This window comes from Condylura cristata, unplaced genomic scaffold (genome assembly GCF_000260355.1).
Source record: "Condylura cristata isolate star-nosed mole 26May11 unplaced genomic scaffold, ConCri1.0 scaffold00031, whole genome shotgun sequence".
In the NCBI taxonomy this organism is placed as follows: Eukaryota; Metazoa; Chordata; class Mammalia; order Eulipotyphla; family Talpidae; genus Condylura; species Condylura cristata.
In genome coordinates, this window is record NW_004567132.1 from 24704564 (window position 1) to 24719199 (window position 14636).

The following is a 14636-nucleotide window of genomic DNA, read 5'->3' on the forward strand; positions in this document are numbered from 1 at the left end:
AATTGTCCTGTGATCAGAGCCTCCCAAAGCCCTGCTCAGTCTCAGGAAAGGGCAGACCTTCTTAGGGGTGCTCCTTCTGGTGCGGTCACCCATACTCGCACGCTACCAAGATAACTGTCCTCTAGGCCTACCCATGAACCATGTGTCGCCGTCTCAGCATGAGGCATGTCCCCTGTACTCTGAACTTCTGCTGGACAGCTTCCCCGCAATGGCCTGAACCTCCAGTGCCCACTCCCACGAGTCTCAGCAGTGTTTTGGAAATAATTTGACCGTGGAGGTCTGGGTTCTATGGGTTTGGGTTCCAGGACTACCGTTCTATGAGGTTTCCAGTGTTATTTAATGCCTCTGTGGTCTGAACCTCAGTTTCCCCGTGGAAGTGAGTGTAGCTGCCTTAATTCCTCAAGACTGTGTGACATGAGAGGAATGGGAAGAATGGCGCTCTGGGGGCTGACGTGTGGGTTTGTATAAGTGGGAGTCACACAGTTGGGGTGACCCGGAACCTCCAGGGAGTTGGGAGCTGGGCCTGAGGTAATGACCAAGTGCGCTCCCTTCCCCAGCTGTGAGAAGGGAGGAATCCAGACAGGGAGGCTGCTGCCCCCCCCCCCTGCTGGGCCCACTCATTCATAGCTGAGCACTCTTCTTCTCTTGGAGAGGGGGTTGTTTTCTGCCCCAGCCACTTCTCAGTTTTGACCCTTGAGGATGGATCCACATACAGGGAAGCTGCTGTGAATCTGGGGTTACACAGAAACTATATGGCACAGCCCAGGCAGCTTGTAGAGCTGCAGTGGTGTCCTGTGGGCTCAGACTGGTTTAGGGTCCTGGTGTGAGCTCCCCAGGGGCTTTCAGACAGAGCACAGGGCAGAGAAAGCTGAGAATCTGAGTGGGAGCCTTAGAGGACAGAGGACTTGCAGACATGTCACGTTATGCCTATAGGTTGGTGAGGCCAAGGATCCGGGTACCTGGACTATTCTACTGATAGGAGGATGGATTTGGACACCACATTTCACTCCGGGAAGCCCTGAGAGCTAGTGGCGACCGTCAGCTGGGGTTGGAACAGTCTGCGCGGTGTGGCTGCGCCCTCTGCTGGCCAAGCTGCTGCTTACAGCTGAGCTAGACAGCCAGCGCGCTCGCTCCACCTGGGAGGGACCCTGGCAGGTGGAAAGCTCACTCCCATTTTACAAATGAGAAAACAGAATTGAGAAGTGAAGTAACTGGCTCAGATTTCTGGTAGCTATTGCATAACCAGCTATATCTGTCCTTTTCCACTTCAGATGGACTTGTTTTACCCAAATTCAACAGGACCCGGGGATGCTGAAATACCACTTTTCTTTATTTCACAAAGTAAAAAATAGATCTGATTCCATATCTGTCAGGGCTGCTGAAGGATTCACTTCTGATCGCTTTTGGAAGTAGGGATGGTTTCCCCGGGCCTGTGCAAGAACCCAGGAGCCTAACACGACGCCAGAAAATTGGGGAAAGAGACACGTTAAATCTTCCGTGTGTCAGGACAGCTGTGGGCGCTGCGTGTCTAAGCCCAGGGGACGCTGCTGCCTCCTTCCTGCACTTGACGCCCCTAGAGCTATGCCCACTTCTTTCCCTGGTGCCACATAGCCTGGCCACAGAGCACTGCACCCCTGCAGCAAGGGACATTGCTACTCCGGATCACGGAAGAGTCCCCAGACCACCTCCCTCTGCTCTCCCAGACACTAGCCTTATCTTTTTTTTTTTTTTTAAAGATTTATTTCTTTATTCATATAGAACTGGGGTACAGGCCAGAGATGCAGAGGGTGAGAGGCTTCACCATAGACAGAGTGGGGAGCAGAACAGGCAGATCAACGAAGTACACTGCTGAGGGGAGCAGTGGGCGGGTCAGGAGAGGTCTGCCACGCCATGTGGTCACCTCCGGGGCAGGTTGGGATCGAACTCATGGGGAAGTGGCTTGAGCTTCTTAGTGCTGTGCTTTAACCCGCTGCGCCACCAGGGAGGGCCCCTAGCCTAACCTTTAATTGCTCAAGATCCTGAAGCAAAAAGAAGGCAGAAAGGTAAGTTGAATAAGGTAAGGAAAATATATCATGAACAAATGGCAAATAATTATCTCAAAGAAAGTTCCTACCCTTCTAAACTCTGTGTTGGGCAGTAACACATGCCCATGGGGAAATGCTTTGTCCTTGGAGTGACCTTCACATGCCACTGAAGCCAACACCATATGGCTCAGAATCTGAGCAGGTTGGTTGAATCCAACTGAAGAAACTCAGTGGAATAAAACATGTCAACTCCCCAAATAAACCAATACAAGTTTTTTTTTTTTAATGATCAGGGTTTTATTATTATTATTATTATTCATACAGAACTGAGATATAAGTCAGAGGCTCAGGGGCGGTAAGAGGATCACCAGAGACAGAGTGGGGAGCAGAACAGGCAGACTGATGAAGTACACTGCTGAGGGGAGCAGCGGGCAGATCAGGAGAGGTCTGCCGCGCCATGTGGGTCAGCTCTGGGGTGGGGGAATCAAACTTGCACTGAAGCAGCTGCTGCTAGCTTGCAGTGCTGTGCTTTAATCCGCTGCGCCACCAGGGTGGGCCCACCAAGACAAGTATTTTTAAAAGATTATGGGACCTGGGCAAGGGGTAAATGTCCTGGAGACTGGGAGGAGAGTCAGTCCTCTAAGGAAGGAAGGAATCTGGGCTTAAAACCTGCTGTCATTTCAAGGGCTGAAAAGGCCTTGTGGCCCCTGGACTCTGTAGTTCCCAGATACACAATCCTGAGCCTTGAAGCCATGAGCAAAAAATATTCACATTTGCCCACAAACTGCCAGGCCAGTGTCACTGTTCCTGAGGGTGGCGCCCCAAGCCTGCGGGAGACAGCGCTTCTGCTTCTCCAAAGGCTCTTTCCAACATGAGGAGGTTGGGTTTCAATGTGTAGATGATAAAACAGATTAAGTTCTTAGAATTAAGCTTGAGCGCTACCTCCAGCTGTAGCCTGTATCTATTTGTACCTTTAAAATAATATTGTAGTTAAGACAATCTAACATATTGAAGACTGATAGATTAGCCAGATGCACACAGTTTTAAAAACATCATAGACTTGTGATTTAAGTTGAAAAGGAAAAGGAAGTTTGACTCCATTTTTATAACCATTAATGGGATTTTTAAAGCAAATTGGTGTTTTATTTCTTAGGTTTGTAGAAATTATTACTTGGAGCTACTTTGCGTGTTAGAGTCATGAGTTTGTAAGGCAGTTGAAGTGCTTACAAAGGAAATGTAATGTGTTAAATTTATAAATGCAGTTTGAAGCATTTAGGGGAATTCAATTAATTAAGTTTGCAAATGATTATTAAAGGGAGCTTAGGGTCTTTAATCTAAGCAAATTGAAGGTCACTGTTCTTATCTTGCCATATTTATTCACAGAATAACAAGATTTGCAAATGGAACATAACAGTTTAAGAATAACTAGGTTATTTCCATTTTCATGAAAGGAACATTCATTTAAAACCTAAGTAACTGTGAGTAGTCTTTTCTGAATGTCCGTCCACCAGAAAATAACTAATTCACAAGAACACCTATTAATGCTAATAGCTAACATTTATGGAGTGCTTTGTGCTGATTACCTCATTTCATCTTCTCTTACAGATGAGAGATCCTGGGATCCATGAACCGGCTTGAGGCCACGTGCCTATTAAGCACAAGTAGCCACTACTGGCCCCACAGTGCTGGATAACTACGCATGAGGGGCCTGTGTGCCTGGGGGCTGTATCAAGGTCCAGGAGAATGGGCTCACACCTCCCTCACACGAGCGAGCCTTGTCCTGCCAGCACCCCCAAATGCCCACCCACTTTGGTGTTCTATAACTGGAGAAGGGACAGCTGGCTATGCAGCTAGGAAGCTCCAAGGGACATTTGTGGGAATGCCACATCACTGTGGCCTCACGACACAGAAGTGCTGATTCCAGCCACAGTCGGTCCAGTGACCGGTTACAGAGCCGAACTTCGGGGCAGCACCAATCCCCTTCCTTGTAGACAGGAGTCCTTTTCCCTCGCTGCCTCCCCAAATGGTTTGCATGAAAAAGGGCAGTATATAATTTTATAATATAGTTTCTAGGTAACAGAAAATTCAGATGGGATTGATGACTAAGCTGCAAGAGGAACTGACCTGGCCCAGGGATGGAGGCAGTAACCAGTGGACTTTGTGCTCGATGCCTGTGGGGCAGCAAGAGTGGCTTCATTTCTATGTGTCCTGGCTACGTCCTGCTGGCAGAGCATGGGAGTATGGTTGTGGCCTTCACTTGGGAGGTTAACTGTGGGTTGTCTGGATGCAGAGGAGGCCAGGTGGACACGCGAGGGAAAAGGACTCCTGTCTACAAGGAAGGGGATTGGTGCTGCCCCGAAGTTCAGCTCTGTAACTGGTCACCGGACCGTGGCTGGAATCAGCACTTCTGTGTCGTGAGGCCACAGTGATGTGGCATTCCCACAAATGTCCCTTGGAGCTTCCTAGCTGCATAGCCAGCCGTCTCCCTTCTGCAGTTATAGAACACCAAAGTGGGTGGGCATTTGGGGGTGCTGACAGGACAGTCGTGTCTCACACACCTATCCACACCACCCCAAAAATTGAATTCCTGGACCCCCTTGCCTCTCTACTGGTTAGGTTCTGCCCATGAGAGCAATGGTGGGGGACTAAAAAGGGGAGACAGAGAAGCTTTCTGGGCGGTGGGGTCATAGGGCAGTGGCTCCCTGGAGCAATGGCAGCAATGACAGTGGTGACAGTTGCAGCAGCAGCTGGGGTGGGGTGGGGGGGCTCCTGCAAGCCCATTTCCTGTTTGCTTCCTGTAGGTCCCACTCTGAAGGTAGCATTACCGCCCAGCACCCCACCGTTTGTTGCTACAGCAGTTCTGACCCCGTTACCTTCAATGCCCTGTTGGTAACACTGAAGTGGTTTCCATTTTGCTGATGGCATAGTGACAGATACTGTTCTCATTGTCATTTGCTTGCTGTGCTCAACTTTCTGATTTTAAGATTGATTCCTCTCTTGGCGTCTCCACCCGATCTGTCACTTCTAGCTACTTCATTGTGCTTCTGGGGTGGGCTTCAGGCACATTGTTCCTGTCCCTTCCTCCAAGGCAGATACCCATATTGCTAGCTAACATTCTGTGATAAATATTCAATTTATCCCAAAGGTCTCGTGAGAATTTATCTACAATAAAAATAAGTGACCAGAAGAGAAATTGCCTCTTCTTGGGTCATAGATATGTCCCCACTACATTGGGGTAAGTACTAAGATTGTGCCGCTGAATAGCTACACTGCTCCAAAATATAAGTTACACTATATATACTTTGTTGTAATTGAATTTCTCTACTTTATGTAAGACAAAAATTTAAATTTCCAGATTTGGAACTATGCAGTTCCAACAAGGGAATTTTATTCTGCCCCATGGTCGTGCACACTATTATCTCCACTTCACTGTTACCAACAGAGGGGATTTTATATACGGCATTGATGGTAAAGGGGTTAGAACTGCTGTACAACAAAAGTGGGTGTTTGGGGGGTAAGTTTGCCCTCAGAAAAAGTCAGGACAATAGATTTTGGAATGAAACTGCAAATCCCAGCTTCACCACATACAAAATGTGTGACCTGGGGCCAGATGCTTAACCTCTAAGTCACAGTTTCCCCACTGGTGAAGCAGAGATAATTACAGTGCCTACCTTATGAGGACACAGTGAAAATTAAGGGAGACGATGCCTATGGCAGGCACAGAACTTCGCCTGGCGTGGGGCAGCCCAGACAACACTGGCTATTATTGTTGGACATTTAGGTAATGCTTTTTTTGCAATTTCTCTCAACAATGCTGCAAGGAAGTTCAAGATTCTTTTGGGTTATTATTGTGGTAAAAAACTCTCAACATTGAACTGATCATCCAGTTTTGGGAGACTTCATGGCCTGACCACTGCCAGCAATGCCAGCCAGGGGCTGACCGCCTCTTGGCATGGCCACCTGGATCTCTCCAAGAATAACATGATCTCTGCAGGCTGTCCGCCTATTGTGGCATGATTCAGCCCGTGGCTGGGAGAGCTGGTCCCATGGTTTCCTGATTTCTGCTGACCAAGCTTTTACCAGGGCCTGGCCTGCGCCTGTGGGGTGGGTGAAACTCAGGCCCCCCCACCTCCTGCCAGGCAGCTATCTGTGCAAAGTTGCATGACATGAAGGGGTGGCATGGACCCATTTCCCTGCCCTCTGGCTATCCTCAGTGTGAGCTTGAGCAAGTGATTGTCACCTTTCCGCCTCATCTCTAAAATGGGTCCCATCTTCCAGCCTCATTATTTGGCATAGGTAAGTCATCTTTCTCCTTAGGATCTCGGTTTTCCCCACCTGTGAAATGGGGGTAGCACGGGCCTTTGTAGGTTTATCATAAGGATTAGGGATAATGTTTGCAAATTGCCAGCACAGTGCCTGATAGAGATTTTGGTATCTGGTAGGCAGCATAGTATTGAATACCCTGTCTGCTTGGTCTTATTAACCATAGAAACATCCTGGGAGTTCTGACCTGGTGGTATCCAGCCTGCACTTTGAAAGTAAGCCCCCAGGTCTCCCTCATGCTATGCTTCAGTGTCTTTCTGAGTTGGTAAGCCCTCTTTCTGCAAACCTGGGGCAATACCAGGCTGCCTTCTGTCCCTGGTACTGGGGCTACTGACTCAGGATCCTCTCAGTAACCCCTTCCTTCTCCTTCTCTGTCCCTCCTTCCTTCCCATCTTTATTTTCTCCACTCCAAAGGCAACTTTTTCTTCAATATATACGGATGAGGTGGTTTCACTGACATACATTCCCAAGGGCACCCTGAGGGACAGATGTCAGCACTTCCCCACCTCCTGACTGTGGTTCCCTCTGGCTGCAAACACAACTCAGGGGCCTCTGCTTCAGCTCCAACACATACAGAGCTGGACATTGTTGCTGCCATCCTCACAAGAAACAAGCTGCACGGCAGCCCACTCCAGACGGCAGGCTATCGGTGATAATAGACGCGCAGATCTGAACAACACGTTCGGTTGTGCAGGTTCAATTGACATCTATGGACTGCTTCACCCTACTGGAGCAAAACACGTGTTCCACTCAAGCTCACACAGAACCTTCCCCAAGTATCCTACGCCCACCCCTGTGCCCCTTTTCATGGGTTGGAACCTTAACACCCAGTGCGGCCATATTTGGAGCTGGGGTCTCTAAGGACATAATTAGGGTTAAATGAGATGCTAACAGCAGAGCCCTGACCCACTACATGAGTGTCCACCTAAGAAGAGATGGCATGTGGGCACACATCTTCTGTGGGGCCAGTGGACCAGACAACAGTCCCTGCTTGCGCTGGGATCTCAGGCTTCGGGCCTCCTGCTCGGTAAGAAAACGAATTTCTGTTCTTTAAGCCACTTGGTCTGTGGTATTTTGTTGTAGCAGCCTGAGCCAAGTGAGACACCAAGAGGGAGCACATTCTGGGCAATAAAACAAACCTGCACACATTTAAAATAAAACCATGTAAGTATGAACTCAGGCTACAGTGGAATTGGAAAGAGTCAGAACAAGCGAGAACTGCATGCAGTCAAATCTGCCTCTGCTGGTGACCCCGCTTTCGTCAGCTCCCCTATGTGTGGCTGTAGATTGCCTGCCGCCTCCCCCCCCCCCGCCCCCACCACTTTGCCTCCATCATCTTGTCTGTCTGTCTCTCGGTCTGGGCTTTGGGACATATGAAGGAGGCTGTTCTGTGGCTATGGGATCTGATGTGGCCCAGTCCCCAGGGCCTAGCCAAGGCTTCCTGGACCCAGTGGCCTGGTAACAGGAGATTCCTGTAGCTGAAAAGAGCAGAAATGGGACTGTGGCTACAGACTTGTCCTGGGAGGCATCAGACTCTGGCTGCGAGGCCCACGCAGGCATTTGTCCGGGGCCCTCCTTGGGCAAGGAGATGATGCTGTCTCCACTGACCTCTGGATGCCTCCGCCTACCCGAGGCCATGCAGCCTCAGGGTGGGCAACAGTATCTCCTCCGATCGGAGGCCACGCCTCATGCCTTCCACGGCAGCTGCTGTGGCAGCTGCCCCATGAGCCATCCATAATCTTGAGGATGCCTTTTAGAAGTGGGAGCCAATCCAGGCAGCAGGACAACTGAGCATATCCTTGGGGTGACGTGGGGTACAGGGCAGGGAGACTGGCCACAGCCAGTAAAGGGGGCCAAGTACCACTGAGGCTTGACCTCCAGCTTGTAAGTGGCCACACAAGATGTCCTGGGTTCTGAGGAGCCTTCCAGCCCACAAATTTAGTGTCCACAGAAGGATGAAAACAACTTGAGCATTATTGCTAATAGCCTTATTGAGATGTAATTACATACATGCCACAGAATTCATTCATTCCAGTGTATGATTCCATGATTTTTAGAATACTCATAGAGCTGTTCATTCATTCATTCATTCATGACCACGATTGACGGGAGAGCATTTTCACTACTCAAAAAACAAAACCCAGCTCTCCTTACCTGCAGTTCCCCAATCTGCTGTCATCCCAAGCTGTAGCCAGCCATTAAGCTACTTTTTGCCTATAGACTTTCTCGTTTCATACATTTCATGTAAACGGAATCATTGTTTCTTTGATCGGCTTCTTTAGCAAAACCTTCACAATTCAATCATGTTGTATTAAGGTTTTACTTCTTTTTATGGCTAATCAATATTTTTTGTATAGATATTCTGCTTTTATTTATCTGTACATAAGTGGAGAGAGTTTGGGGTTGTTTCCATGTTTTGGTTATTATGAATAATATTGTTAATATTCATGTACAAGTTTTTATATGGTCATATGTTTTGATTTCTCTTAGAGTGGAATTATTGGCTCATTTGAGTTTTGTCCTTTATTTTATTGATATGATATATTATGAAAGTAGATTTTTGGGTATTAAATTACTTTGGCATTCCTGTAATAATTCCCTGGTTGTGAATTATAATAGTTTTTATGTATTGCTGAACCCAATTTTCTAGTATTTTTTGAGGACTTTGCACCCATAATCATAAGAAAAACTGACCAGTAGTTTTTTTAATGTCTTTTCTAGTTTGGGTATCAGAGTAATAATGGCCTCATAAAATGAGTTAAAAATTGTTTTCTTGGGCCCTCCCTGGTGGTGCAGTGGGTTAAAGCACTGCACTGAGAAGCTAAAGACACTTTCACATGAGTTCGATTCCCGCCTGCCCCTGAGGTGATCACATGGCGCAGCAGACCTCTCCTGGCCCACCTGCTGCTCCCCTCAGCAGTGTACTTCGTAAATCTGCCTGTTCTGCTTTCCACTCTGTCTCTGGGGAAGCCTTTCACTGCCCCTGAGCCTCTGGCCTGTACCCCAGTTCTATATGTACAAATAAAATAAATCTTTAAAAAAAAAATTGTTTTCCTGGGCCCTCCCTGGTGGCGCAACAAGTTAAAGCTTAGCACTACAGAGCTAGCCATAGCTACTTCAGGAGACCCACATGGCACAAGAGACCTTCTCCTGTGTTGCCTGCTGCTCCCCTCAATAGTGTACTTCATCCACCTGCCAGTTCTGCTCCCCTTTCTGCCCTTATACTTCTAGCCTGTACCCGGTTCTGCATGCATAAATAAATAAATCTTTTTAAAAATTGGTATTAATTCTTTAAACACTCTGTAAAATTCACCAGTGAAGCCATCAGGTCCTGAGCTACTTTTTGTGGGAGATTTATTAATTACTAATTTTCTCTCTCTATTTGTGGTAGGCCTATTCAGATAAGAACATGGGTAATTTTAATTTTCTTATTTTTGTCTTCCTGTGAGCAGTGCAGGTAAATTATTTGTATCCTAAAGGAAGTCCTCCTAGGTGGGCCTAGGAGTTGGCGGCTTGGGTGAGCAGGGACCTGCAGAGAGAAGCATCGGGTAGAGCTGTACTCCGCAGGATGTGTGGGCGCTCCCTGGCCTCCTGGAGAGCACCACGCTTCTAAGCAGTCCATCTGGATGGAGGAGACTTTGCAGAGGGAGAGTTCACCTGACCTGCCCACAGTGGATCAAGACTGAGTCCTGGCACCTGTGCGTGGTGCCTATCAGAAAGTGGATGAGCTCCAGCATGAGACACAGCATTTCAGCCTGTGGAGCCTGGAGACCAGGCTGGCCCAGGGAGGAGGCAGTTTTCTGAGGGAGATGAACAGGGTGGGCTGGGCTCTGGAAGCCTCTGGGGGCCGCCTGGGTCTGACTACAGAGGCAACATCAAAACGTGAATCCCATTCACAGTGGGAGAGGACGGTCTTCCAGGTTTACAGTGGAAGGAAAAGAGGATCATGGACAACGGAGGGGGAAGAGGACGTAGCCAGAGGTAGCTCAGGAAAGAGAAGTGCACCCACAGCTGATGAGGGTGTGCTAGCCAGCAGAGGAACCTAGACCTTGCAGGGGAGGGAGTCCGACCAGCAGCACCCGGGCCTCCTCGAAACCCCTAGGAGCCGCGCATACACCTCATGGCCACCAGGTGGCACTGTGGCCCCTTCAACCTGCCACTCCCGTTAGCGCTGGTGGTTTTCTTTTCATGAAAGAAAAAGCAGTGTTTGCTGGGGCCAATCAGTGCCCTGTTTATCAGATGAGAAGCCCAGAGAATAGCTGTGATTCGCCCCAAAGTACAGAGGGTGCCATAACGAAAGTAGGGCTACCTCTTCGCCTTCTGCCTTTTGTACCAGCGTCTCTCCGGTCACTTCTGATGGGTTTAGAAAAGTGGCAGAATCCCACCAGGCAGGCTCAGGGCTGCTGCACACCCACTTTCCCGTTTTGCCTACAGTGAAGTCACCTTCCTTGGTGTCCCCATTTTGCTCGCTTCAGCTTCCCCACGCACCCAACCTCCACTCTTCATCCACCTGGAGCCACAGGGATGGTTTTCAGTGTACGGAGTGTCCGTCAGTCCCCCGGAGGCTCCTCAGTGCTCTGCAACCTGCCACTCACCTCCAGCCCAGCCCGTGGGCTTCATCCCTCTGGAAGCTGCACCGGGAGCCTATCCTAGCCCTCTGCTCTGAAGAGCATGTCCTGCTGTGTGACCCCCCACACTGCCAGGTCTGTTAGCGCAGCCAGCAATCTCCGCACCCCTTCCTCGCTGTTCTCACAGCTTTAGTACGAGGCTGCCTCCCCTACACCCCCTCTTTCGCCTCAGCGTACTACCCTTAGTGTCGTTTCGGACTTCCACTGTTTTTGTCCCTTTGAACGCCAGAGCGGTGGGGCAGGATCCATTTTGCTTGCCGTCGGACAGGGTCCAGCTGTGGCTTCTCAAAGGTCCGAGCATAGGTAGGAGGCCTGCCTCGCGGGAGAAGCAGGAGAGGTGCTGCGGCCTGGCGCAGGGCATGCCTTCCCTGGCTGCTAGATACGGCCCAGGGGGTCTCTCCAGAGCGCGGGAGGAGTATCAGCTCAGAGATTGAACGGTGGTGTTCAGAGAACGGCACAGTCTGCCAGATGGTCAGAACTGTGTTGGTGTAGGGGGCCCGGCCGTTAGTCTCTTCCCTGGTTTACTTTTGTCCATTTGATGATAACCCATCCTTGGGTTGGGGCTCAGTTTCAAGTTTTGGAAAATGTGGGAGTGCAACCGGAGAAGGGAAGTCTCAGCGTGGCTTGTTCTTGCAGGTCTGTGCGCTCCAGATAGGACTTCAGCACTGCGGACCCCTCAGAGCAGATGGTGGGCCCACACTGCCACTGTGCCTGAGGGCACAGCACAGGACACCCCAACTTTGGGCTGTTGGCTCACAGGAGCAACCCTTCAAGATATTTCCCTCTTCTTTCTCTCTTACAACAAAGTTGCTTGGGTGGGTGTTGGTGGAAGTTTTGAATTCCCCAGGCATGGCTGAGACAGCTGCAGGGGGCCTAAGTACAAGTTTGTTACACAGAGAGATCACATCTACTCAAGGGCTTCAAGAGGGTGAAAGAAATGAAAAGTCATCGAAATACAAAGTCTGTCTTTCATTTCCTATTTCAATGTTAAATTATATTTAAAATCTCACCTTTTCTTTGGGAGTATTCAAAAGTCAGCCTGTCCTTTGTTTCTGCAGGGGAACCAGCAAGGCACAAACAGTTGCTCAGGGCACCAATGACTTAACTTTGCAAACAAACACGCAAAATGCCACTGAGAGAGATTCATCCCCATTCCCAAGAAATTCCCCCCTTAACATTTCTAGAGAGTATGCTCTAATACAAAGCACAAAAAAACTAAAACTCACTGGCATTTTCTGTGGCTCAAAGTTCCAATGGGATGCTAACAGACAGAACAGGTGGAGGTTTCCTGTCACCTCAAAACCAGTGATGACATCATACAGGAGGGATGTCTCTCTCTCTCTCTCTCTGTGTGTGTGTGTGTGTGCCTATAGAGCTATGAAAAGTTGCAAGAGGGATGGTGAAATCTCAGCCCTGGTGACATGGTAAAGCACCTAAGTCTTTCCCCAGAATATTGGAGGTAGATGTGGGTGGTTTAAAGAGTAATTCTGAAGCTAAGAAGAAACTTCCCATAAATTTTTTGCCACTATGCTCAAAGCTCTTGTGGGTCATCTCCGGTCAACTCACACTTGCTGGTGGATTCCATAAGGTCTTTGGAAAGAATATGCCTCTTATTCACTTGGGCTATTTCCTGCCTGCTAGTAATTTAAAAATGAGGGGCATATGGGTAAAGCTTGTAAGGATGAAAAAAAAGAGAGAAAAGGACAACATAGAGATACAGGATGTAGACCTGGCTACCTGAGTCACCAGACAGCAACAGACTGTCTCCAATTTTTAAAACTAAGTCACTGAGCTCATGGGAGTTTTTAAAGCATTTTTCTCTTAAGCTATCTTACCAAGTAGAAAGCAAAATCCACAATTCTAAGACGCAGGACGAGAGCAATACTGTCCTGTTACGCTGGCTGCACTGAGCTCACCCGAGTTAGGGACCCAGGGGCTGTGTGAATGCTGTGACCGAGGTCCGTGGTGGCAGCAATGTGAAGACGTGAGATCGTGCTGGGAGCTGGAGCTGTATTGGGGCCACAAAAAGAAAAAAAAAGGGGGGGATGACAGGTGCACACCAGCTGCAATGAGAGACAACTGAGGCAGGGCAGGGAGGGAGCAGGGGGCAGCCGATCTGACAGCCAAGCCCACAGCCATTAAGAGCAGAAGCTAGACCAAGCCTGTTCCCCAAAGTAGGAACAACCAACATCTCTCCAGAAGCATCTGCAGCTGTCTGGGGTGAAGCCCCTCCCAGGACAAGGCCTTTCGCGTCCCTCATGACAGCGTCCAGAGAGGTCACTGCCTGGCAGCGGCATCCGAGGACTTTTTAGGTCCACTGATGGACTTTTTTCTTAAAAGAAACACACTCAAATTCACTAGACTGCGAGAGCTCCTTTTCTTCTTCTTTTTTTCTGGAGGGGTGGCAGCTTACACGCTGGGGGGCCAGGTGTACCAGCATACCAGCACTGGTACCTCCTGCCAGGTAGGACTCAAACATTTTTTATGAATAGGCGATGTATAACACTGGAAGGATTTCATTTCAGTGTTTCAGAAAACACAATTATTTTTGGATAGGTTTATTTCTCTGGGCTCTGGATAACAAGAGGTTTTTGTCCTAACTTTTATAAGCCACCTTAGATGGGCAGTGGAACACCTTAGATGAACATTTAAGTACTTTGGAATAGGAGTCAAAAACGCTCAAGAATTCCAGCATTGTCACAGCTGCAAGGAAGACAATATCTCTGCAGCGCAGGGGGCTTCACAGTATTCCGCGGTCACAGGCAATGTCTTCTGTGTCTCTCTGTGACTAGATCTCCAGTTCCCCTGGCTGTTTTCCTGAAAGCAGACAGGCCAGAGCGGGGGCATGAACTGCTCCCACCCAGGCCCCCTGCAGCAGCACAGCGAAGGTGTATCAGTGATTTCACTACTGAGCTGTAGTCCTGCTAGTGCCTCTAGCGTGAAACAGTCAGAGAACCAGAACCAGGCACTCGGGGCTGTCATCGAAGGACTGACGTCGGTCTCCTTCCACGTAACGACCTGATACTCTGTGGGCAGTAGACATGGATAGTCTTTACAAATTAAATAGCTTTCTTGTAATATAGTAAAAACCATGACATACAATTTTCTTTGAGAAGCCTTTCCAATTCAATTCTCAAGATTAACTTACAAAACTTTTTGTGCAAAATCACTGATTCAAATAAATAAGGGGAAAGGGTGGGAATAGCGAAACTGGTTTGGGCTTTTTTTTTTTTTTTTTTTGCTTTTTAAATTAAAAGTTAAAAACACTAGCTGCACTTTAAAGTATTTGCAGAATGAAATGCATCGAAAAGGCTGTGAAATACAGCCTTCAAAGTCAGTTGCATTTTCAAGTGAGGTTTTTTTGTGTTCAAAATTCACTGTGGATACCCCCGCTGAGATCCTTCACCACGCCCTCTTTGACCAGCCTCAGGAGGAAGCTGGTCTCTGTTGTAACATTGTGCATGGTCTGAAAGTTCATAGCAGCCATGCAAAGATTGTCAAAATAGTGCAAAGGTGTTTTCGGTTGGCTGAGGTCATATCCAAAGCCCGCCAAGCTGACTTCGTCGCACAGATGTGTGGCTAAGACAACAGCAATGACACCAATGGTGGGAACATTCTGGAAAGAAAGAACAACCACAAAAATTTTAGCATGTCTGCTGCT

The 14636-nt window shown here is 48.5% G+C and overlaps 1 protein-coding gene across 1 annotated transcript in view; it reads right to left on the minus strand.

The window, feature by feature from the left end:
• Positions 1-13502: 13502 nt before the first annotated feature.
• Positions 13503-14636, minus strand: part of ST3GAL5 (ST3 beta-galactoside alpha-2,3-sialyltransferase 5) — a 37976-nt gene continuing 36842 nt past the window's right edge. Inside the window, exon 7 of the mRNA XM_004691381.2 lies at positions 13503-14591. Coding sequence (XP_004691438.1) covers positions 14343-14591 — 249 coding nt within the window. The 3' untranslated portion in view covers positions 13503-14342. The remainder of the gene's footprint in view (positions 14592-14636) is intronic.